This window comes from Bos grunniens, chromosome X, assembly GCF_055505025.1.
Source record: "Bos grunniens cultivar Pamir isolate PY7600 chromosome X, Bosgru_T2T1.0, whole genome shotgun sequence".
NCBI lineage: Eukaryota > Metazoa > Chordata > Mammalia > Artiodactyla > Bovidae > Bos > Bos grunniens.
The window spans coordinates 138,607,428-138,632,588 of NC_141194.1; the positions used below are offsets into that span (position 1 = coordinate 138,607,428).

At 35.8% G+C, this 25,161-nt stretch overlaps 1 protein-coding gene and 1 pseudogene across 27 annotated transcripts in view; one reads left to right on the forward strand and one right to left on the reverse strand.

Annotated features, from left to right (window-relative positions):
* THOC2 (THO complex subunit 2) overlaps positions 1 to 24,956 on the forward strand; it is a 118,575-nt gene extending 93,619 nt beyond the window's left edge. For 6 of the 27 annotated variants that reach the window (XM_086388173.1, XM_086388179.1, XM_086388197.1 and 3 more), the window contains 17 exons: positions 234 to 509; positions 1,519 to 1,660; positions 2,320 to 2,477; positions 3,375 to 3,503; positions 3,868 to 3,999; positions 4,089 to 4,273; positions 4,782 to 4,960; positions 5,209 to 5,311; positions 5,983 to 6,413; positions 6,574 to 6,632; positions 8,017 to 8,148; positions 12,899 to 13,036; positions 13,372 to 13,441; positions 13,524 to 13,681; positions 15,551 to 15,627; positions 16,107 to 16,152; positions 21,927 to 24,956. In XM_086388173.1, the coding sequence (XP_086244299.1) occupies positions 234 to 509; positions 1,519 to 1,660; positions 2,320 to 2,477; positions 3,375 to 3,503; positions 3,868 to 3,999; positions 4,089 to 4,273; positions 4,782 to 4,960; positions 5,209 to 5,311; positions 5,983 to 6,413; positions 6,574 to 6,632; positions 8,017 to 8,148; positions 12,899 to 13,036; positions 13,372 to 13,441; positions 13,524 to 13,681; positions 15,551 to 15,627; positions 16,107 to 16,134 (2,397 nt within the window). In that variant the 3' untranslated portion in view covers positions 16,135 to 16,152; positions 21,927 to 24,956. Of the gene's footprint in view, positions 1 to 233; positions 510 to 1,518; positions 1,661 to 2,319; positions 2,478 to 3,374; positions 3,504 to 3,867; positions 4,000 to 4,088; positions 4,274 to 4,781; positions 4,961 to 5,208; positions 5,312 to 5,982; positions 6,414 to 6,573; positions 7,441 to 8,016; positions 8,149 to 8,516; positions 9,663 to 12,898; positions 13,037 to 13,371; positions 13,442 to 13,523; positions 13,682 to 15,550; positions 15,790 to 16,106; positions 16,153 to 21,926 lie in introns of those variants that run through there. The other 21 variants (XM_086388181.1, XM_086388183.1, XM_086388184.1 and 18 more) reach the window with 17 other exon arrangements.
* LOC147341488 (tyrosine-protein kinase Fer pseudogene) lies at positions 21,676 to 22,490 on the reverse strand (annotated as a pseudogene).
* Positions 24,957 to 25,161: the final 205 nt, after the last annotated feature.

A 25,161-nucleotide genomic window follows, 5' to 3' on the forward strand; every position in this document is an offset into this window, starting at 1 on the left:
TTGATTGGTTATTTTCTGATTCTTGAAAAGGGGACCTAGGTTTTTTTTTGGTAACTTTTTATTTTTTACTGGAGTATGGCCAGTTAACAATGTTGTGATAGTTTCAGGTGGACAGTGAAGGGATTCAGCCATAGATATATATGTGTATCCATTCAAGGGAACCTAGGTTTTTATACTATGAAAGTCATTGGTATAAATATTGTATGTATGTGTTTTTACTTTTTTATCTCCAGTCAAAGTATGACGAACTTAAAAAATCAGAGAAGGGAAGTAAACAGCAGCATAAAGTCCATAAGTACATCACATCATGTGAAATGGTGATGGCTCCTGTTCATGAAGCAGTGGTTTCCTTACACGTTTCCAAAGTCTGGGATGACATCAGTCCTCAATTCTATGCTACATTCTGGTCATTGACAATGTATGACCTTGCAGTTCCACATACCAGCTATGAACGGGAAGTCAATAAACTTAAAATCCAGATGAAAGCAATTGATGACAATCAGGAAATGGTAGGTTTTTGTTCTAGTAGCTCAAGAAGAATAACTTCATGGTATTAATTCAACACTTTCTGTATCTTGGAATTATAGTAGCTCAGGTTTCTATCTTGTTATTTTATAATGTTTTTCTAAGTGGGTTTAGAAATGATCTCTCCATGAGTGGGGGCAGGGGTTTGGTGAGTGCATGGAGGTTATGATCAATCATAAGGTATTCAAGTTTGCGTTTCTACTGAATGCTGTGCTAGCAACTTAAAATGGTCTGTGTTACTAATTGCATGAAGAATGGGAATTCCCCAGAGGAGAATTCTTTAGGAGAAAACTTTATTGAAGAGGTGAGTCTTAAACTGAATAGGCCTTGAAGATAGGTTAGATTTAGAAATATGGAGGCAAATTGGCGACTCTAGAGCTTCAGCGAAGGTGTGAAGTAATCTAAGGTTTAAAGAGACCATTTGTACTATAGTGATAAATTTGAATGATTAGGATGGTGCCCAGTGCTGTAGAGCAATGAAAGTTAGAAAGGAAGGCTTGATCAAATTCAGAGCTATTTTAGATTCCTGAGCAGGGAAGCAATAATGGTAAAAATGGTACTTTAAAAAGCTTGCTCATAACAGTGGTATGAAGGATTCATTTGGTAGGCCAAGGGATTGGCATGGGGCAGTAGACCACCTAGGTGGCTTTTGGGTAATTCATTATGAGGTACTGAGAGCATAGACTATGATGGAGGTAGTGGGAATGCAAGGGACTTGTAAGCAATTAGAATGTTGAAACAGAGAAGGAGGGATCCAAGATGACTCTATGACTCAGACTAAAAGTACCCCTGTTGAGAAGGTAGCCTATTTTGGTAGGGTACAAAGACTGACTTTATTGATTGGAGGTGAAAGCACATCCAAGTGGACTCCTAAACATCCCTGTTGAAGTAATTAGTATAAAACACTGGCATTTATCTCCTTACATTTTTTAATTAAAAGAAGGAGAAGTAATGTGCCTATAGTTAGAAAAGTATCTAACTTATACTTTGTAGCCTCCAAATAAAAAGAAAAAAGAGAAGGAGCGATGTACTGCCCTTCAGGACAAGCTTCTTGAAGAAGAAAAGAAACAGATGGAACATGTACAGCGAGTTCTGCAGAGACTGAAACTGGAAAAGGACAACTGGCTTTTAGCAAGTAAGTTGTTGGAATTGTTACATTTCTGCCACTTAACATTAAAAAAGCAGAGGTTTATAACTTTGGAGGTACTGAAGTGTATTATGTTTGTATTTCAACTCAGTGTTCACTATCCCATTGTTTGGTTTAGTTGCTAAGTTGTCTCCGACTCTGCGAGCCCATGGACTGTAGCCCACCATGCTCTTCTGTCCATGGGAATCTCCAGGCAAGAACACTGAGTGGGTTGCCATTTTCTTCTCCAGGGGATCTTCCTGACCCAGGGATCAAATTCGAGTCTCCTGCATTGCAGACAGATTCCTTACCAACTGAGCTACAAGGGAAGCCCATCCCATTCTTTGGTTATTCATTAATGCAGAGTTGACTTCACATGTTCACTGAAAGAACAGATTTAGTTTGTGATGAAATTAATTGATCATATTGGCAGCTTATCATTCAATTCGTATGTATAAAATCTTATTTCTGGAGAAATTATAGGTAGAAAAATGTCCACAGAGTGAAAATGAAAGTCTTATCCCAGGCATGACCTTTTGGTTACAAACTATAAATAGTTTGTGGTTTTATAGCATTCTCTACACTAAAGTTAATGTTGTCATGTTTAGTGACCTTGAGGCACTTGAGGAAGAAGTTTACCACTTAATATATTCTTCCCTTATTTTTAGAATCTACCAAAAATGAGACCATCACAAAATTTCTACAGCTGTGTATATTTCCTCGATGTATTTTTTCAGCAATTGATGCTGTTTACTGTGCTCGTTTTGTTGAATTGGTACATCAACAGAAAACTCCAAATTTTTCCACACTTCTTTGCTATGATCGAGTAAGTTCTTTTTATTGCAACCTTTAAAAAAAGTCTCACACAAAGATAGCTAAACATTATAATCTGTGGAGGTATTATTTGTGTGTAGTTAAAAGTATGAGCTCAAGAGCCAAGTGCCTGAACTTGAATCCTAGCTCTGCTCCTTTCTAGCTATATGATCTTTGGCAAGTTTTTTAATCTCTCTGTGCCTCAGTTTTCTATCTGTAAAACGGGATAATAGTACCTGATTCATAAGATTGTTGTGAGGATTAAATGAGTCATTACACACAAAAGCACTTTGATTAGTGCCTGGTATATATAATAAGCACCCCCTTGTTAATCCATTAACTCTACATTTGAGTTTATGCATTCTTAACCTTCACCCCTCAAAAAACAACAAAAAAGCTTACACTTTTGCACGTATATAAAAGCCGGGACACTTTTTAGTATGGTCACATTCACAGATTTTTGCATCTGGCTTTTTTCTTAATAATAAATTACTGCATTTTATGGTTTAAAAATCTGATTTATGTTACAGCCTCTTAGCTGCCTATTTCTAGTTTCTGTCAGCCTTGCTTCTGCTTAACCCTGCTTAACTGCTCCCTGTAACCCCATTAATATCTATGGCTAAGTCTGTTAAAAAGTTATGATGTAATAACAATGATATTTTTTTTCTTTTGTCATTGTAAATCAGCTTTCTTCATAAAAGTGGGTTTTTGTTGTTGTTGTTATTGTTGCTTTATAAATGTACTATTTTTTCACAAAAGCCAAAATCTTTAAAGGTCTTGGAATTGTGATAAGAGGGGATGATGCATTTAGACTAAACCTACCTGTTTAGTTTATTATGATTGGTATTACATGGTCTTTTAATATTTTGAACTTGATCTGTCTTCACATTTCACACATTGTTTTCTGTAGGTTTTCTCTGATATAATTTACACAGTCGCAAGCTGTACTGAAAATGAAGCTAGTCGATATGGGAGATTCCTTTGCTGCATGTTAGAGACTGTGACCAGGTGGCACAGTGATAGAGCCACATATGAAAAGGTATGAGAAACAAAGACTATTAAATTTTACCCATTTACCATGTATATAATGACCACTTCCAGTAAGTTCTGGGTTGTTTGGTTTTAAAAGGGAAGCTGAGTTCAAGATACAGTTGTAAAACAATGTTTAAAATTTAAGCACAGTTCATTCATTATTAAAAAGTGCTATATTTTTATCCTATCTCAAACTAATATTTCAAGTTAATGTCACTGAATCAACAATCTTTCTGTGAAAACTACCTATAATTTAGATACACGTCATATTTTCCCATGGAATCATTAATCTAGTCTACTTCAGTTTCAGCTTCTGCTGTTTTGGAGGACAGAATCTTTCTTTAAAAGTGACAGCCTATTTTCTCCCTTAGGAATGTGGAAATTATCCAGGATTCCTTACTATATTACGAGCAACTGGATTTGATGGTGGAAATAAAGCTGATCAATTAGACTATGAAAATTTTCGACATGTTGTACACAAATGGCATTACAAACTAACCAAGGTAAGAAAAAATGTGTACTTCTCAAAGGTGTTTTTTCCTCCTTCATCCTGACGCTTTTATAACAACAGATCTTAAAATGTTTGTTGTAGGCCTCGGTACATTGCCTTGAAACAGGCGAATATACTCACATCAGGAATATCTTGATTGTGCTAACAAAAATACTTCCTTGGTACCCAAAAGTTTTGAATCTGGGTCAGGCATTGGAAAGAAGAGTGCATAAAATCTGCCAAGAGGAAAAAGAGAAGAGGCCAGATCTATATGCATTGGCTATGGGGTAACAGAATTATACTTTAATGTGATTTATGAGACTAGATTACAGAAGGATTCTGAAGACTCTAAAATGTTTTACAGTGTTGAAGTTTATCTTCTGCCTTACTTCAGGAGATTATGGGAGATTATGCGATCATGTTCCCACAGGCTGGTGAGAGTTGTCACTTCTGATTACTAGCTTCCGGTCTGTACTGGATGATAGTTTCAAAAGTCATACATAACATATTTTGGCTTGAAGGAAATGCAGTTTTATCATTAGTTGAATTATCAGCTCTTCAGTCGTGGAAAAAAGGCATTTTAGTTGAAGGATTAGTTTACATTGAGGTTTTTATTTTTAAGAAAGCATCTAGGCTCTCCATAAAGACCTTTAGGAACTTACTGAAAGTTAATATTATTTTATTCTTTGGAACCAAGTATCAGAGTGAATAACTTGCTAATTTTATTCTTTTAAACCCCATGTTTGTGCCTTTTGATTTGTATTTGTATATTTAAACACTTTGTGCGACTTTCAGCTACTCTGGGCAGTTGAAAAGTAGAAAGTCATACATGATACCTGAAAATGAGTTTCATCACAAAGACCCCCCTCCGAGGAATGCAGTTGCCAGTGTACAAAATGGGCCTGGTGGTGGGCCTTCTTCATCGTCGATCGGAAGTGTATCTAAGTCAGACGAAAGCAGTACCGAGGACACTGGTATGCTTATTATTTGTATGAATTTATAAGTAATACATTTTGCTCCAGGAAACTGATATGTTTTGTATCCCATGACAAGTAAAATGCTGGCTTAGTGTTACTTTTTTGTTTCCTGAGTAGGAGTATGTTACTGCCAAGAAGTGATCATTCCTTTGTTTCTTTCTATCTAGTCTTTAATCATTTTGCTGTGAAATTGTAACTTATTTACATCTTGGGGCTTGTCAAATAAAGCTTTACCTTTATTTCAGATAAATCAAGGGAGAGATCTCAGTGTGGTGTGAAAGCTGTTAATAAAGCTTCTAGTGCCACACCAAAAGGGAATTCAAGTAATGGAAATAGTGGCTCTAACAGGTAGGAACACTGTGCTCTGGACCAAAATTCTGAATTCTTATATGATTAACCAACCTCACTAGACATGAATGAAAGAGGATGATAGTTGAATACTATTAAACTCATTTATGTTGAACTTAAAAATTTTCTATATACTGCTATTTGATGATATGCTTACCTTCCTCACATTTTTTATAATGTTGAAACTGCCTTTGTTTCCTCTACTGGAATATGCAGGGGAATGTATGTGTTGAAGTTGAAAAAATTTTTTTATGATTGGGTGTTTGCTGTGGACAGTCTAGGTAAGAATAATTAATATGAGAGAAGCATACACTGATTTAGACCAATGATCCATCCAACTAAGTGATCCAGTTCCTGATCATAGCACCCTGGGTTGTCTTATGGGATAGTTTTTGTTACTTTTAATTCTCAAAGGTTATGAACATATACAAAAAGGCCCAGCATCACTTTAATTACTCTTTCTTAATCTACTGTTTGTGAATTTGGTTATTATTTATTGGATAAAGAAGTACTTCCCTTTTGTCTTAAAGTTGTCCTTTAGTTTTCAAAGGGTTACTCTTAGTTCTGAAATTTTTGAAGTTAGTAAAAAAAAAAAAAAAAGGCTTTATGATTTATAACTGAATATATTTTATGGCCATTTTGTCTTAAAATCTCATGTTTTCCTTCTTAAGCAGCAAAACTGTTAAAGAAAACGACAAAGAAAAAGGAAAAGAGAAAGAAAAAGAGAAAAAAGAAAAGACTCCAGCTACTACTCCAGAGGCCCGAGTACTTGGTAAAGATGGTAAAGAAAAACCAAAGGAAGAACGGCCAAATAAAGATGAAAAAGCAAGAGAGACAAAGGAAAGAACACCTAAATCTGACAAAGAGAAAGAAAAATTCAAGAAGGAAGAAAAAGCTAAAGATGAGAAATTCAAGACCACTGTCCCGAATGTAGAATCAAAGTCAACTCAAGAAAAGGAAAGAGAGAAGGAGCCATCCAGAGAACGAGATATAGCAAAGGAAATGAAATCAAAGGAAAATGTTAAAGGAGGAGAGAAAACACCAGTTTCTGGGTCCTTGAAATCACCTGTTCCCCGATCAGATATTACAGAGCCTGAAAGGGGCAAGTTTAAGTTTGTCTTTCTTTTTACTTGTTTACCTTTGGTGTAATTTAAAGGGAGAAACTAATACTTAAGAATCTTAGAAGTTGGTGTTTTTTTTTTAAGTGTTTGGGAAAAGTGGAAACATACCTTAATTGTGACTATTTCTTTTCATCCCAACAGAACAGAAACGTCGCAAAATTGATACCCATCCTTCTCCATCACATTCCTCAACAGTAAAGGTTAGTATAGCCTGAGGAAGGCAGCGTCCATGTTAGGCTCACCTGTTTGGAATACATGTCCTGACTTCCTTCAAGTCTTGTGCCAAGTATTCACTGGAGCCACTGGAGGTTTTATATTGCATTAGAAAATGATTTTTTTTTTACATATTGATGGACTGATATTTTTTTCCTATCAAGTATTTTTCTTATAAGAATATTAAAACTTCAAGGACCTAGCACTAATTTTGTAGTGTTTCAAAGTGCAAGAGAAATTTTTCCCAGAAGTGCCTCACTGCTTTAAGCAGTCTTTTTTTGGAGTGCAATGGTAGCTACAAGCAAATGAATCTTTGCAGCAGAATGAAGCCTATTTTCCGGCATAAATATTGAAGAATATATATCACTGAAGACTTCCTGGATGATACAAGATAAACAAGATACCTCTGAATTCATCAAGCTTCTTGATGAGCATCACACCGATGTGTGCCTTCTAAGAAGGAGTCTTGAAAGGAGTTCCATTTTAAAGTCTCCTTGGTGATCAGTTCTCCTGTAGTTGTGTATATTCAGTGAGCATGCAGCTTCTGTTGTATCTTCCCTTGGAGGTTTGTTTATACCCATTGGGTTCCCAACAAGTTGAACCTTGCAGATGTGGCATCCAATCCTACCACCCAGCAAAGAGAAACCCCAGGCATTCAACTGCAGCACAAAATCGTGGGTGTAGCCTTCTTGAAGACTCAGGGTAGCCATTCCTTGCTCCATATTTAATTTTAATTCTAAAGTCATCTAATTTCATGGAATCTTTGAATTTGCAGTACGTTGAACTTTTAAACCTGTAAGTTAACTAATTCTTCATCAAGAGCACTGTGGTTGAATACCGTAATTTCATTTTCTTTTTTTTTTTTAACGTCTTTTTTTTTTTTTTTTTTTTGTGGGAGGTATGAGATTTACAATTAGAGGCACTTTGCAAAAAGAAAAGAGTTAATTACTCTTTTATAGAATATATTTTGTTTTCTTGTTAATGTAATGCCACTGAGTTTTCTGCCTAGAATAAAATTTGTGTATGTTTATGATAGAGTCACAAGTAAAGATTGAAACCTCTCTATTAAAGAAAAAGTATGAAAATATAAGACAATGTTGTGATCTCCACTATCTTAAACTTTTTTATGGGGAAAAAATATTTTGCTTTCTTAAGCTTAATGTTACCTGTAGCTTAAATACAGTATTCTGAAAAAAATGTGGCATTGACATTTATTTTTAAATTCTGAGCAGAAAAAGATTTTTATTTGTTACAATGAGTACATATAATTGAGTTTTTTTTAAACATTACAATTCCATTACATAGTTTTTTTTTTAACTGTTGATATTCATATAATAATGACATCACGAGATTTATCCTCACAAGAAGTAGATGGTTTATTTCCAGGTTACAGCCATACTTCCCAAAGTTCCTCTGGGTTCTGAGAACTATGCCAGCTCACCTGTCATCTCCATTCATTTTCTACAGGACAGTCTCATCGAACTCAAGGAGTCTTCAGCAAAGGTTTGAGTCTTTTAAAATCATCATGCCTAAGTAAAACAAAGAAAAATTCGTTACTTCATTTGTTTAGTATACCCTCACTCTAATAAATTCAGTAAGCTAGTGGAATAACCTTTAAAAATACCTATCACAAACTGAAACAGTGGATGACAATGGGGATGATCCCTTTAAGTGAAATTGTTACAAAATGTATGTAATGTGGCAACCTTCCTATAATCTCTCCTTGCTTGCTGTTAATGCCTTATCCTTTTATGCTTCAAAATCTGAAAATAAGTTTAAGATAATGCGGAGGGAGTTGGTTTTTTTAAGGGGGAGTAGGCTTATTTAATTTCTCAAAACAAATCTGTCAGACTGTTTTCTAATTTTTTTAGATAACCCAGAAGACCAAAAGATATATCTGATGCATTCACATAACTCTTCTAAAAACCGAGCCCATCTCAACCCATAAACGTCAACCCATTTTATGTCACTTCTGCCGAGCTACCTTTTTGGTAGTTGTGGCATATTATCAAAAAATATGGTTAATGTAAGCTAATCATTCTCTTGGAGGGGAATATTCAACTCAATGGTTGTGTTTACATGTCAGTATTAATTCTTGCCTATTCTTGAATATTCTGCTACTAAAAATAATGTGCAGTTTGTGTATCTTATTACAGAGTTCATTCATTTCATGATTATAGTTGAATTGTCCAATGTTCATGTTATTTTGTCTTTATTATTATAAAATTTGTACCCTGTTTCACTTTGGTTTTCTACTTTGCCTCCTCTTATATCTGCTAAGTATGATTCCTTACTGGTGGACCAGTAAAAAAAATTATATCTTGGGAACAAAGCCAGTTGACAGTACTAACCACTTTTAGAACTATAGCTTTAAATTGAAATGTCTGTGGATATTGGGCAAGTAAGCACTAATTTTTAACAGCTTAGATTAGCCAATATGCCTGTCCTGAAATTGTAGCATTGTTTTTAGAATATACTGTATTAATCAAATGTGAATGGTTTCTTTTAAAGTAAAAATTTTGCTATATCGATTATGTATTCCAGTATAGTAGATTTTTATAACCAGAGTGGGATTGTGTATGTATGTCAGTCTTAACCGTCAGTGGCTTGTGTGGGCTGTTTTAAATTCATGGGTTTACAATGTTACCTTGTGAATATTTCCTGGAACATATTTTGAAGCAGTTGGAAACCTGCTGTTACACTTAACTGGATTTTTAAATCAATGATGAAGATTATGGTTCCTTGCATTTTGTGAAAGCCTTTTGAAAATAAAACATATGAGATAAGCATATGTTATCTCATTTCATACTCATCATAGATGTTGTGAGGCAGGAAGGGCAAGTAGCAGTGTCTTTTTTTAACAAATAACAGCCTAAAGTTTCTGATCTTTTCCCAGTGGCATATAACTTGTTAGTACCAGAACTTGTACTAAAATTAAGGTTCCTCAAGTATTCTTACCACCATGAAAATAAAGTTGCAAAAAAATAGTTCCTTGATTCCTAGCACCCATATTTCAATAGTAGTTGAAAGCGTTCTTAACTTCTTTTGTGTGTTTGTCTTATTTTTTAAATTACAGTGATTCAAGGGTGATCCTGTTCCCCTTAAAAAAAAGATAGTGATTTTGTGGGCATTTAAAACTCATAGATTTATTCCATATTCAGTTGGAACATTTAGAAATGGCATATGAATATACTTGTAAAAATTGTGACTCATACATACCACTTTTCAGATCCTTAGTGCCTGACAGTATGATTAGATGTTCAGTAAATATTTAAAATGAACTTCTATGCCTTTGGACATATTAAAGCATCCAAAGTTCACTAGTCTGAATGGTAGTTGATGTTGCTTTTTGTGTGTCTAGGAAAGTTTACTAGCATATAAATGTCTTAGAAAATTTTTTTTTTCTGGATTTTGAGTGCTTTCTAATATGAATGATCTATAAATAAACTCACTGTTCCTGTGGTAGCTTTTACTTTATAGAGGATTTGAAAGATGTGTGTCTATATTTTCAGGTCACTTTGTTATTGTACATGTACAAATGTTGCCCTGCTTTAGTTTCATCTTTTAGTTATACTTTGTCCAGGGTCCTCTTTTTTTAAAAAATAGTTGCTATTTTCATTTTTCAATCCATAGTGAAAGTAATACATGGACCTGGCTTTTCAAGATGAATTAGTATCCAAATCTTTTCTGTCAGTTCACCTTCTACCCCCAGTTTCCAGTTGGCATGTTTCTAGTTTTGGTCCATTGTGTTTTTATTTAGCAATCTTAGCACTTACATTGGATAAAGTATGCATAGCAGGCTCCTTTAAACCAAGCTTCTCTGTAATTTCAGAGTGGAGCAGTAACCCCCCTCAAAAAATAAACTTCAGCTTTTAATTCTGTTCATCATCTTAAAACAAGGGTCTACAACCAAACCTGAGCCTACATGTCAGGCCATCGTCATATGTATTGAGTACTCACTGTGTGTCCAGGGCACTGGGAAGTATGTCAAAGTAGAAAAAGGGAAATTAGCTTCCCTGCTGTCCTGTAAACTGTGTTATGGACAAAAGTAAATGACATGATATTAATTAGGAATACATGCCACTAAAAAGGCTAATATAAAATAAGAGTTCACTGGACAGTGATTTGTGGAGTTGAGGGCATGTTGAAGTGCTGATGGCTTTTGAAGTCAAAGTAGTTTAAGAGATTAAGATAAAAATGAACACCTGTTCCAGTGAAGAGACCTGCTGGGAAGTACAGGGTGTTAGGGAGCAGCAGCAGCCACAGCCTAGAGTACATTGGATTACTCCATAGTAGAATAGAATTGTGCAAAGCTTGTGAAGAGCTTGGACTGCTCAAGCTAAGGAATATGCATTTTATTCTGTAGGCAATGAGAGACTGTTTTTGTAGAAAAGAGTATTGTCATCACAACTATTCTTAGAAGGATAGAAAGAAGGAATAGAACTGGTACATTTCTAAACTAAGAGTTTCTAGGTTTCCCAATTCCTTGCAATACAGAATTCAAGTTAGGTACATTTCATTCTTGTGGAGGAGTGTGCGTGTGTGCATGCCTGCGTGCACACGTGTGCATGCGTGCACATACTTACTTATAATCACAAACAGAAATTTTACTGGAAGAACTAAGCAGTACTACACTAAGAGTATTGCAATAACATTGCTTTCTTTGTCTTGTCAGTTTCATGAGTAATATTGACTTAAGGTGTGAATAAACTCCTCAGTTAGAAAATCTTAGTGTCATTTAGGGCACGTACCTGGCAAGAGTACCTTTTGGACAAGCACTTTTATGATTGTTTCTCATTCTCTTGCTCTTTGTTATTAATAAACATTTTGTCTATTTCAGTTGATCATCAACTTTTATACATTGAATTTTTAAAGAATCTACTTATGCATTGCTATCGCAGTATTTCTGAGCAAATTGAATTGAAAATATTTGGTGGTGTTAAAAAACAAGTGTTAATTCTCAAACTGTTGGCCGTCTTTTTTTGTGTATTCCTTTGAATACCAAAGGATTTGTGTAAAAATATCTGACTTTTGACTCACTGTTCTTTTCATTCTCAAGGTATATCTAGAATTGTGTAGTTATGTAATGAGTTATGTTCAGTACCCTGCCTAATCATTTTTAATGTCTTAAGTTAAATGTAAGCTTATAGCACAGTTATAAATGCTACAAGGTTAGGTGTCTGATTATTTCCTTAATATTTTCTTTTTTAATAGATTTCCATATTTACAACTTGTATAAGTAAGATTACCTCTTCTTTAGAATTAACACATCCTTGATCTTTGGCTATTTTATGGCCTATGGGCCTTTCACTGGAGAAAGAATAGGCAAAAGAGAACATTGGTTCATTATTTTTCAGTCTGTTTCATCAACCTCAATGGACAATATGGCTTTCTGAGCTTTTTAGAGCCAGTAAGACAAGTTTTGAGCTTCCCTGGTGGCTCAAATGGTAAAGAATCCACCTGCAATGTGGGAGACCTGGGTTCGATCCCTGGCTCAGGAACATCCCCTGGAGGAGGGCATGGCAACCCACTCCAGTATTCTTGCCTGGAGAATCCCATGATCAGAAGAGCTTGGCGGACTACAACCCATGGGGTCACAAAGAGTCGGAGACGACTGAACGACTAAACACAGCTCAGCGCAAGACAAATTTTACAGTCAATTGTGATTACTTGACAGAAACTGGAGTGCTTTCAGAAGTAGAGAATATGCAGCCTTTAACGGTGATTAAGGAATAATCTATTTATGATTTATACTGAGGCAGAAAAGACTTATTAGTAAAGTCATAGCTAGGTTTTATATTATATTTTCCTCACTGTCATCAATTGCTTATCAGTGAATGGTAAAACTTTTTAAAATTCCCATGATTGTGTAGAGTTTTTTTTTTTTTTTTTTTTTTAATAGTAGAGAAAGCCCAGTAACTATTTTTCACACATGAACCCTTGTAATGATGGTGGCTATAGGTCTTCACAGTAGAACTATATAAGGACCTGTAGCTTGTGAATTTACTAATAAAAATCTCAGTTGAGGGAGGAGTGAACTGGTTGAGTTTAAATGATAAACATTTACCAGGTCAAGAATTGAAGTCTTTGCATAATTTGTGCCATGCCCTTTTATTTTAACTCTCATAGTCCATACAGCTGACCAATTTTGACTTTGGGTCTACTACCAAATGTCTTTCGTTAAATAAACAATCGAGCAAATGTCAATACTGGAAAACTAATAATCTTTAGTAATATTGCCTTAATTTAACAGCTCTACATTAATCATACTCCTCCACCACTGTCCAAGAGTAAGGAGAGAGAAATGGACAAGAAAGATTTGGACAAGTCAAGGGAAAGATCCAGAGAAAGAGAAAAAAAAGATGAAAAGGACAGGAAAGAGCGGAAAAGGGTTTGTAATTTTTTAAAAACTAGTTTGGAAAGTTCATTATCATGTACGGTAGTGTGTCTGTTGTCTTATTTAAAGTACTGGTTTGTTGCATGACAGTCTATTATTTGGTGTTTAACTGGTATTTTCACCCTAAAGTGTGTTTGAATCTTCTACAGTATAAGGATCTTCAGCCTAATAATCTCTACCAGCTCTTCTTGCCTATCATGTCATTTTACCAAGTATGTGAAACTACTGCAGATATTCTCCAATGCTAGTTAGCTATGCTCTTCTTGTAGAAAAGTAGTACTTTAAAATAAAAACTCTCAATCAACGTAGTTCACAATTCTTGGTTCTAGGATCACTCAAACAATGACCGAGAAGTGCCACCGGACTTAACCAAGAGGCGGAAAGAGGAAAATGGAACAAGTAGGTAGACTTATTAATACTTTCCGAGTAGTCATCAAACTGAATTGAAAAAGGCTTTCATGATTCTCTTTTATCATTTTAGTGGGGGTTTCAAAACACAAAAGTGAAAGTCCATGTGAGTCTCCTTATCCAAATGAGAAAGACAAGGAAAAAAATAAGTCAAAATCTTCAGGCAAAGAAAAAGGCGGCGACTCATTTAAATCTGAAAAGATGGATAAAATCTCCTCTGGTGGCAAAAAGGTAAATTATGAGAACAAAAGGAACAATGAAACATTTTCTTAGAAAATCTCCCATTAGAAAATTTAACCAATATTGAGGTTTGTTTTTTTTTTTTGGTAGTCAAATAGTTTTCTGTTAATTATTTGGGGGTGGGAAGAGGAGGTTTTGGAGGAGGGCAGGTTTTCTTGGAGAACTTGAAGCAGTTTAGTCCCAAATTGCTGGGAGGGTAGAATTAGATTACTTCTGAATTTCCTTTCTTCTCCATTCCACTCACACTTACTTCTTATCATTGAGTTTCAGTGTGTTTTCTTTTTTCTCTGACAACAATTATTACAGTTTCTCTTTAGTCATGAGATTAAAATATGGTCACATGTATTCTCCCTGATCATTACACTGTTATAAAGTCTTTCTCATTTTTCAACACACTTTTATAACATTTTCTCCTAGTAAACTTATGTTTACATCTTATATTTGATTTTAAAATTAAGTGTAGTGTGCATTCTCTTAGATACTAATGGAGAATACTCAGAATATATCCCATGCATCTGTCGTAAAGTAAGCAAGTCATTACTAAGGTGTTTACAAAGCATCATTATATTTAATCAACATATATGCCATATATTCATAGTTCTTCAAAGCAGTTTTTGAAAATTATAAGGTGATGGTTTTTAAAGGGAGGCTGCTCCTTTTAAATAAGTATTTTAAACTGAGGTAAAATTTCATATAACATAAAATTAACCATTTTAAAGTATATCATTCAGTGGCATTTAATATATTTACAGTGTTTTGCACTCATCGTCTGTCTAGTTCCAGAACATTTTCATCACCCCAAAGGGAAACCACATACTCATCAAGTCGTTCCCCATTTCCCCCTCCTTTTAGCCTTTCACAACTCTGAATCTGCTTACTATCTCTATGAACTCTTTATGAGCTTATCAAAAACTCTGGCTGTTTCCTATAAGTGGAACTATATAATAATGTGGCCTTTTGTCTCTAACTTCTTCACTTAGTGTAATGTTCTTGAGATTATTCATGGTGGTGTATGTATCAGTACTTCATTTCCTTTCATGGCTAAATAACATTCCGTTGTTTGAATATATGATACTTGTTTATCCATTCATCACTTGATGGACTTTTGTCCTGTTTTCCACTTTTTGGCTGTTGTCAATTGTGCTGCTATGAACATTTATGTGCTACTATGAATTGTTTGTTTGAATGTCTTTTTTCAGTGATCTTGTGTATATACCCTGGAATGAAATATCTGGGTTATATGGTAATGCTATGTTTAGCTTTTTGAGGGCCCACCAAACCGTTTTCCATAGTGGCTGCACAGCTTACATTTCTCCCAGCGATATAGGAGAGTGCCAGTTTCCCTACATCCTTGCCAACACTTGTTATTTTCCGTTTCTGTTCTATTTGTTTTTACTGTAGCCATCCTAGTGGGTGTGAATTAGTATCTCACTATCATTTTGTTTTTGTGTTTTCTTAATGACTAATGATGTTGAGCACCTTTTCATGTACTTGTTGGTCATTTGTATATCTTTTGAAAAAATCTATTTAGATGCTTTGGCCATTTTAAAAATTGTATTGTTTGTCTTTTTCTTGCCCAGTTGTAAGAATTCTTTATGTAGTCTTGATATTAGACACTTATGAGATACGTATATACAAATATTTTGTCCTGTAGGTTGTCTTTTCACTTTCTTGATAGTGTTCTTTGATGTATACAAGTTTTTACTTTTGATGAAGTCCAGTTTTGTTTTGCTTGTGCGTTTGGTGTTATATTAAATAAGTCTGAAGAAAAATTTATGGCTGGTGGGTGATGAAAAGGGATTTTAAGCTGATTTTTATATTTGGTTTTCCCTTCCTCAACTAATTTACCATTCGTTATAGGAGTCCAGGCATGATAAAGAAAAGATAGAAAAGAAAGAGAAACGGGACAGTTCAGGAGGAAAGGAAGAGAAGAAACAATATCCTTTTCATCTTATAGATCTTTTTAATCAGTATAATGGAAAACTTTGATACTGATCTTATTTAGAATTGTACCCTTGTAATATGTGTCTAAATGCTTAAGGACTTTTTAAAATGGTCTACCTTTTAAATAGTCTCTCTAGTTAACCCTCTCAAATGTATAAAACATGGAAATGGGAGACTTGATTGTTTTTTTAAACTTCTTTGGTAACTGAGGTGGTTTTATGCCACCAAGGGATTTAAAGTCCCTCTGGCTCTGTCACCAAGAGGAAGAAAGGAAACAGAGTCCCTTGGGCTGGGGGCATGGGGAATGGCAGGGCAAGATGATGCTGCAGGTGAGCAGAGCTGGGAGAGTCTGAGAGTGCCAGGCTGGTAAGAGTCAGTTAGGCCTGTAGGCTGAGGGATTGGACTAAAAGACGAGACACAATCCCCCCCGCCGCCCCCCCGAAAAGTTGTTTTCCCTTAATTTGTCATCTACTCATAAGTCCTCGGACAAGCACAGATAATGAAGACTTTCAATCAAGGTGAGTGTTCTCTCACCTCTTTTTCATTTAAAGATAGAAATATAAAATGAGATATGATAATGTTGAAGAAACTAGATCCATTTTTGCAAGACACAACTATAGTTTTTCACCTAAATATAATGCTCAGGTCTTTGGGTAAAGATGTGAAACAAGATTCATGGTTATTTTTAAGCTGTTTTCATTTTAAGCTTGCTGATTAGTCATGCCTTTTTTTTTTCTTTTTTAAAGCATCAAGATGTGTTTAAAAACATCTGGCTTTCTCTTCACCACTCATTCCCATCTTCTCTGGATAATTAATCACTTTTTTAAAGTACCTTATAGGTGGTGGTGGTATCTGCATTTTACAGGGGAAGAAACTGAGACTCTTTAGAGGTTAAGATGAAGGGGGTGACAGAGATATTACCTGACATGGCCAATACATAAACGTAGATCTTTTTGCCTGCTAGTGTTCTCTCATCTTTTTGCCTTTCATGCCGACATGTTGTTCAGAGATTTTTTTTGTCTTAAAGTTTCTTGCTTCTCTATCACTGCCCATGTTTTTCAAAGCCAAAAATATGGTCTGTGCTTTTAGTTTTGGAATTTAAAATAGGCAATTTTGTTTTCAAAGTAGTTATACCTTATATGAATTTTAAAAAATGTTTTATCCATCTAAGTGGACAGAGTGTTCAGAACACTTAATATGATCTTTTTTGAGCACTCAGATCATCATTTGAAAAGTTATTGTTTGCTGATGCCTTAGGATTATTGAGGTATGTAGCATGATTTGCCCTCTACAGCTAATGGTTTGAGATGGCAGTATTGAAGTTTTTGAATCTTTTATAGCCAATTTTCTTGTTTCTGTATTAGCTGTCACTTCTTAATGACATCAAGTGTACTTACATTCTCTACCTTCCTCCTAATATTATTTGCTGCTTCTAATCTTTTATGAAACTGGATAGATAACCAAGGCTGTTTACAGTTTGAGTGAGAAATGTCTGAGAGCCTGTTCCATATAAAGCAGTGAACTTTAGAGTATGGATTTTGTCCTCTGTTTATTTTGGCTACAAAGCAGGGATTTGAGGTTGCCAGGTAGGTAATTTCCTGACAGATTATGTGCTTTTTCTGTTTTGTTAGTTTGTGCTTGTTTTCTACGTAGTAGCATAGAAGGGAAGATGAGAGTTGTGAGAGAGCTTTTAAGAATTTAGTAGATTTTTTTAAATTAGGAAGATTATAAAAGAAATATTACCTATTCTTTAATTCTAGCTATCCCTTTACCTAACAACTAGCTGTCTTCCCTGATGAACGATAAACTCTTAATCTTTTTTTTATTCTTCACCATAACCTTCCTTTTAGTTGGCATTTTGCTTTTTGCTTTTAACTTCTTGCTGTCACCTGGTCCCCTTACTTAAAAAAAAAAAAAAAAAAGCTCTACCTCTTGTATCTTCACTAGGAATGGGCCAGTCACTGTCATTGACAGCTGTCACTGTGGTTTTATACATCTCTCTTCTTGCATAGACTCTTTGTGAAGCACTGGTAGACTTTTCCTTTTTTTTAAGCTATTCTGGCTGTCTTCTGTTGGATACCTTCTAGGGTTGGTCAAGTCTTTATGCTGTTCCTTTTCATTTAGAGTTCTCATCATTTCTGATTGGCATCATTTACCTTTCAGTATCAGTATCAGTTCAGTCACTCAGTCGTGTCCGACTCCTTGTGACCCCATGAATTGCAGCACGCCAGGCCTCCCTGTCCATCACCAGCTCCCGGAGTCTACTCACACTTATGTCCATCGAGTAGGTGATGCCATTCAGCTATCTCATCCTCTGTCGTCCCCTTTTCCTCCTGCCCCCAATCCTTCCCAGCATCAGGGTCTTTTCCAATGAGTCAACTCTTCGCATGAGGTGGCCAAAGTACTGGAGTTTCAGTTTTAGCATCAGTCCTTCCAATGAACACCCAGGACTGATCTCTTACCTTTAGGCCACTTCAAATCTGCTGCTCCTTGCTCCCTTTTTAATTTATATTATACAGAAAGGAGAACTGCTACATATGTCACATTTCCATGATTCAGAGATGTCGTTAATTGTAAGATTCATTGTTGCTTTCTAGAACTGTTTTTTGTTTATTTTTTTTTGAGAAAAGTACATAGAGAAATGACATTGATTTGTAAGTATCACCCTGATTTCAGAAACATTAAAATGATCATGTTAGAGTTAAGAAAATACAATATATGAATGTGACCCAGATTAAATTCCTTCCAAAGTCTTCTTTTCCTGTTTCATAATTTTTAGTTGCAAAATCCTTTTTGCCTGTTCTCTGTATTTCCTGTTACTTGTTTTTGCTAACGTCTTTGTCCAAATTCATCTTACCTCTCTTTCATTTGGTCTCTGGAACACAACTAACTTCTTTGCTTTTAACCTTTTCCCCTAGTTTAATCTTTAAAAATTCCTGTCTATGAAAAATTTCCACTTAGAACCATTCTTTAGAGTCTCAGTTTTAAATTGATATATATGGTCTTCAATTCATTAATATTGAGTTCAGCTATCTTTTGAGAGTCCTTTAGTGAGCCAGACATTGCTAAATTGAGACTTGCTTCTATGTTTTGAGAAACTCAATCTACTTGCACTTCGATCCTGGATTCTTGATTTCAAAGAATATTAACAATTAACTCTCTGCTACCCATCTGTATTTGTAGTATACTACATTCCTATTCTAATACTCCACTCCAGCGAGGCCTAATATATTTTCAGGTCTGTCTGTCATCTCTGTCTCTTATGTGTAACCTAACTCTTAACATTTAAACCCAAGGTTGCAAATTTTCAGCCCTTAGGCAGAATGTGGATTATTAGACATACCTTCTTGGCCTTGGAGATGGCAATGGCACCCCACTCCAGTACTCTTGCCTGGGTGGAAAATCCCGTGGATGGAGGAGCCTGGTAGGCTGCAGTCCATGTAGTCACGAAGAGTGGGACACGACTGAGCGACTTCACTCTCACTTTTCACTTTCATGCATTGGAGAAGGAAATGGCAACCCACTCCAGTGTTCTTGCCTGGAGAATCCCAGGGACGGGGGAGCCTGGTGGGCTGCCGTCTATGGGGTCGCACAGAGTCGGACACGACTGAAGCGACTTAGCAGCAGCAGCAGCAGCAGCAGCTTCTTGGCCTTGCATAGTTATTTAACATTTTCAGAATAGTTACACAAAATCCAAATGTTACTTTCTATTGAAGAACCGGCACACCTGGCAACATTGTGTTCTCATTTCTGCATGGCAGCAATCAGCTGGACCTGCCTAGGTGCTTGTCCCCCTTAAATAGAATGGGTCTTTTTTTGTAGTTTGCCTCAATCAGGCCCCAGGCACTTGCATTTGTTTCCACTTTATAGTAGCCCCTATAAACAACTGATTTTGTAATCCCCATTCTGAGTCTTCTTCAGTCCATACTTAGAAACTGACCTCCTAAGTGCTCAAAGATTGCTTATTTTAGGAATATGTAGAGTAGGGAGTGTTCAGTTAACTTTCTCAGTAGTTTCCCGCTGCTTACAAGCGTATATCAGCTTGCCTAGAATCCTAGTCACTGATTCCTATGTATATATGAGTGTGTTGCATATCCCTTTCCTTAGATGTTGATCTTGTTGAAGGCAGTTCCTTCTAATCAGACAACCAAGTATTTTTCTTTATTACCTACTATGTTTCAAGGGGTGTTGGTTTAGTTGCTAAGTTGTGTCTGACTCTTTGCGACCCCATGGACTATAGCCCGCCAGGCTCCTCTGTCCATGAGATTTTCCAGGCAAAAATACTGGAGAGGGTTGCCATTTCCTTCTCCAAGAGATCCTCCTAACCCAGAGATGGAACCCTCATCTCCTGCTTGGCAGGTGGATTCTTTGCCACTGAGCCACCTGCTTCAGATACTCTTAACTTTACATGAAGAATTATGTACTCAGAGTGTTAACTGTATCTTTTTGGAATTGAGAAACATCATTGACTTTTTTTTCCCCTCAATAGAAGGTTCAGTTTATTCATAACATTTGATAGTATACTGTTTAAGAAGTTGCTTTATGCGCTGCAACATATTTTTTGAGGGCATGTTTATTATGCTTTCATCTGGGTCTGTGTGTAGCTGCCACTAAAGGTATACAAAAGTTTTGTTAGGAGATTGAAATGATAGACCCAAACTATTTTTCTTTTCATTTTTATCCTTTAAAGTATCACTGAATTCTGTGCACTGATATTCATAGGCACTAAACAGTTGGAGAGAACAGGAGGGATTTTCCATTTCCTTTCTTCCACTTAAGGCAGACAAAATATTCACTCAGGTGCTGTGCTGTTCTTTCTCTGTACACAGGCATGAGCACTTCCCAAAGACTCCAATGCCGCATTTACCCCTGAGTGGCTACTCCCCATACACACATTTATCTTGAGAGGTACCCCAGGATGTGCTGAGATTCAGTTCAACAGAATCCTAGTTTTAACTATTCATTTTATCCAGTTGGAATACCTCAGGAAGTGTGTTTGTGATGATAAAAATTGCTAGGGAGCAGTTTAAGGGTAGGTGAAGGAGTAAAGTGGGCTTAGGATGGCTGTCCTTTTGTCTTTCTCCTATAGCTTCTTTCTTCCTTGTAAATGTTCATTGGACTTTTTAACTGTCAATTTTATCCATGTGTGCCTTTCTACTTGGCTTGTGGGTGCCTCTCTGTGTGTGTGTGTGTGTGTGTGTGTGTGTGTGTGTGTGTATGTGTATGTACAGGTACTAGGATTAACCAGGAATAAGCTTTTAATTTGCTGGGCTTGTATTATGTAGTTTCTCCTCATAACTTTTGTTGCCATCCAGAGGGCTCTTTTATGAAGAACTACTGAAACATTTCTTAGGACTTTTTGGTGAATTTAATCATAAAATTAGTGTGTGTATGTGTTTATAAAGGGGTAGCTCTGATAACAAGGCTGATATTCTGTTTGTCTTTGTTCTCTACTTTGATCAACAGTTTAGCTGCTCTTTCACCCAGACCTATGTTTCAGACTTCCTTCTTGCTGCCACAGCTCTCTATAAAGTAACTGCATTGAAAATCAGCTACCTCAGCTCTGAAAGGGTACTCTCTGAAGGCATTTCATACATAGTTTTCTGATACCCAGACAAAGGAGAAGGGTGTGGTGGAACATAGGGAAATGACAACCTTACTAAAACAGCAAGGCCTATTTCTGGCAAAAGCAAAGAAGAAAAAACCCCAGGATGTCCAAATAATTCCCAATGGAAAATGATGTTTACAAATGTAATCTTGTCTTAGCACAGTGAAAGGCCACCTTTTTTGGAAATGTGTCCTGCAAAGATGGTATTACCAATGCAGTTTATAGTACTGGGAGAGGAAAGCTGTCTAGGGTCAAGGACAGCCAACTCTGAACTGAGCCTAAAGTAGAAACTCTTTGAGAAATATCAGCAGTCCTCGATGTGAAAAGATCTGTGGGATTTCTTGCATTTAGAACCTGTGCTTTCTTATTACAGTGGTTAAAGCTGTACACATTTCTTAAAAATAGTTGAAAAAAAAATAACCTTATAGACTTGTTAATGAGAAGAAAATATTACTCTGCTGGAAGATAGAGTCCTAAAGTCTGAGTTTAGCAGTGTTTCATCACTGTGTGACTTTCTTCTTGATGACATTTCTTTCTCAAGTTCCCTGAACTTGGGGTGGTTTTCAAGTTTGTAATTCCAAGACTTCAGCATTATTTTGTAAATACATTCTGGACACTGCTGAGAGACTGACATCCAGTATCTTCTTTCCACTTGCTCTTGTGCTTGCTGATTTGTCATTCCAGGGTGTGGACAGACCCCTAAGCTGAAGGTCTCCCAGAGGAGGATGCCAAAGCTCCATGCGTCACTCTCAGAACGATATCTCCCATAATTGAGAGCTTCTGGTGCTGTCCATTTAATGGGAATCTGCTTTAAATCAGAAGATGAATACACACCACCATCCTCTTGACGAGACATTCCAAAGTCACTGGTTTTCAGAACATTATTTTCACCTCCAGGCAGTTTCTTGCAGCAAGGTCCCTGTGTATACAATTTTTACCTGAGATTTGCCATCCAGAAGCAGCATCTAATAAAAATGTCACTGTTTAGGTCATCCTTCTTTCTCAGAAAGGAGAGGAAATCACGTCCTGGAACAAGTCTCTTAATTTTGTAGATAGGCTGTATTTGTGTGCTAACTTTTATGAATTTTACAATATTGGTATGATTATATTGCTTGAGGATTTTGGCTCTTGTAAAAATTTTAATTTCAGTTCCTGGGAAAGATCATCTTCACATGTTCTAACAGTGATACCAATTTTATGTTTTAATGTATCCCTAAATGTGTCATCAAAATTTCCCTTGCCCAGTAATTATGACAGCTTCATGATTGAGATGGAGAAGGCAGTGGCAACCCACTCCAGTACTCTTGTCTGGAAAATCCCATGGATGGAGGAGCCTGGTGGGCTGCAGTCCATGGGGTCGCTAAGAGTCGGACACGACTGAGTGACTTCACTTTCACTTTTCACTTTCATGCATTGGAGAAGAAAATGGCCACCCACTCCAGTGTTCTTACCTGGAGAATCCCAGGGGCGGTGGAGCCTGGTGGGCTGCCGTCTCTGGGGTCGCACAGAGTCGGACACGACTAAAGCGACTTAGCAGCAGCAGCAGCATGATTGAGAACCCATTTCTTATACTGATACCATTTATTATACAATACTCTTTATTGTAACATGAACTTTTTTGGCAGTTAAAAAAGTGAGTTAAATTCACATAAAATAAAATTTGCCAACGTGGTTTTTAATATATCACTATGTTGTAACTATCACCATTAATTCCAGAACATCTGCATCTTCCCCAAAAGAGACCCCATACCTGTTAGAGTCACTCCCAGTTCTCTCTTTCCCCTCCCCCTGGAAGTAACTAAAGTATTTTCTTTTTGGATTTGCCTATTTTGGACATTTCATAAAAATGAAATCATTCTATATGTGGCCTCTTGTGTCTAGCTTCTTCTACTTAGCATCATGTTTTCAAGATTCATCCATGTTGTAGCATGTATAAGAGCTTTTTTTCTTTTTATAAGTGAATATTATTCCATTGTATGAATGTGTACCACATTTTGTTTATCCATTCATCAGTGATGAACAGGAACAATGATTTTTAAGTATTAAAATTAATTGTAAGTTCAACATATGTGTATCTATAATTATAATTGGTAATGTCAAGATTATACATGATGTGAACAGAATGCTGTATAGAAATGATATGTAAATTATTGTCAGCATTTCATGCAAGTGTGATTATTTTCTAAGACCCTTCTAGCTCTGATTTTATGAAATGTGTGAATGTAGTATTTCATCAGTAAAATTTAATGCCTTAAGCATTAATTTAAAATTTGAATGAGAACAATGTTAGGCAGATAACTTATTTGCCACATGTTGTAATAATCATGTTTTGATTTATTTCAAATATGCAGTATTTGAAAAATGTCAATACATAAAGGAAACGAGTATAATTAAGTCAATATATTTTTAAAGCAATTTTTATAATTTAGCAGACATTGCATCTTAATATAAGTAACTATTAAAATCATGTCCTTATGAAAAAATGTGATGTCATTTTTCTTTTTATTGATCATGTAAAATTGGTTCCTTTTCATTGCTATGTGTTGTTTACTTTTGACAAGCTATTGCTTGTCCCAGTGGAATGTTTTACTTGTTTCTATTTCATTTTTTCCTTCCTCCCTTCCCCCATTCCCCTCTTTCCTCTCTCTCAGATAAAATACAAGTTATCATAGTATGCCAAGTAGGCAATAAGAAATACACAAATATTTTATCCTTATCTAGGAACTTAATTCAAGCATTGGTTATTCACAGAACTCATTGATTTTCTTTCTTAAATCTTCCTTCTCTTTTTTCTTCCTTCTTCCTTCTCTCCTCCCTTCTCCTTTGGTCTGTCCTTCCTCTGCCTTCCATCCGTCACTTCTCTCACCCTGCTTCCTTTCTTATCTATCAATATAATCACTTTGTTTCTTTCAGGTGAGATTGGAATGAATTGTTCAGCTGTGACCAGAAATTTATTTTCCTGAGTAGATTGCCAAGAATTATGAATGAAGAGGGCCCATTTGCATCTCCTTAAATTATTCAGTTATCTGCTTTATTGCTCCATGCTGAAAACTTAAAATTGTTGAGTTGTGCATTACTGTATTTAACTTGTTGCTTAGTTTCTACATGTTTATTTTCAGTAAATGGCTGAAAGTGTTAACTGTTTCATATTTTTAGCACAATGTGCTGCATACAGTTTCCAACAAGCAAATAAGGTTACATATGTACAGAATTTCACTTTAGAGTAACTAAATATTGCCTGGGTTTATTTTTTTTTTTCAATATGAGATGCTTCCTTTTTATTGTTTGAAATGGAAAATAAACAATTATTGAACCATTTTGAATTTACCTCATTTAAAAACTCAATTTTAACTTATTATTTGGCCTGTTTTATATTTAGTCAGTAAAAAAACAAAGTGGGAGCAGTGTCTTATGCAATGCCTAGGAATCATTTTATATAGTTCGTGTACGACATTAAAACATGTTTGAAAAAAAAATGGTACCAGCACTCACTTGTCCCTTGCCATTTTTTCTTGTAATTATGTTAGAAAAACCAAGGGGTTGGGGGGAATAAAAATGTGTTTTAATTCTACAGTTAGAGAAGCTTTGTATTGCTGAACTTTCATCTGGAAAAGTTTCACAGTGACATTTTTAAAAGGAAATTTTTTTATCTATCTAATTCTACCCATGTAACCTTTTTTTCTAAATAAACAATAGTTTTTTCAAATGATTGTATATCATTGTGTATATTGTTGCTTATTCAAAATAACTTAGCTAAGATTCCTAGCCCTTTTCTTCTTATTTGTGTCTTAGTCCATGGACCACAATGTTTCCAAATGACAGACATCTTATCCAATAATATGAGAAAATCCTATTTTCTTTCCTCTGCACCTGGGGTAGAAAGTGGGCTGAAGTCATGCCCAGACTTATTCATTTACTC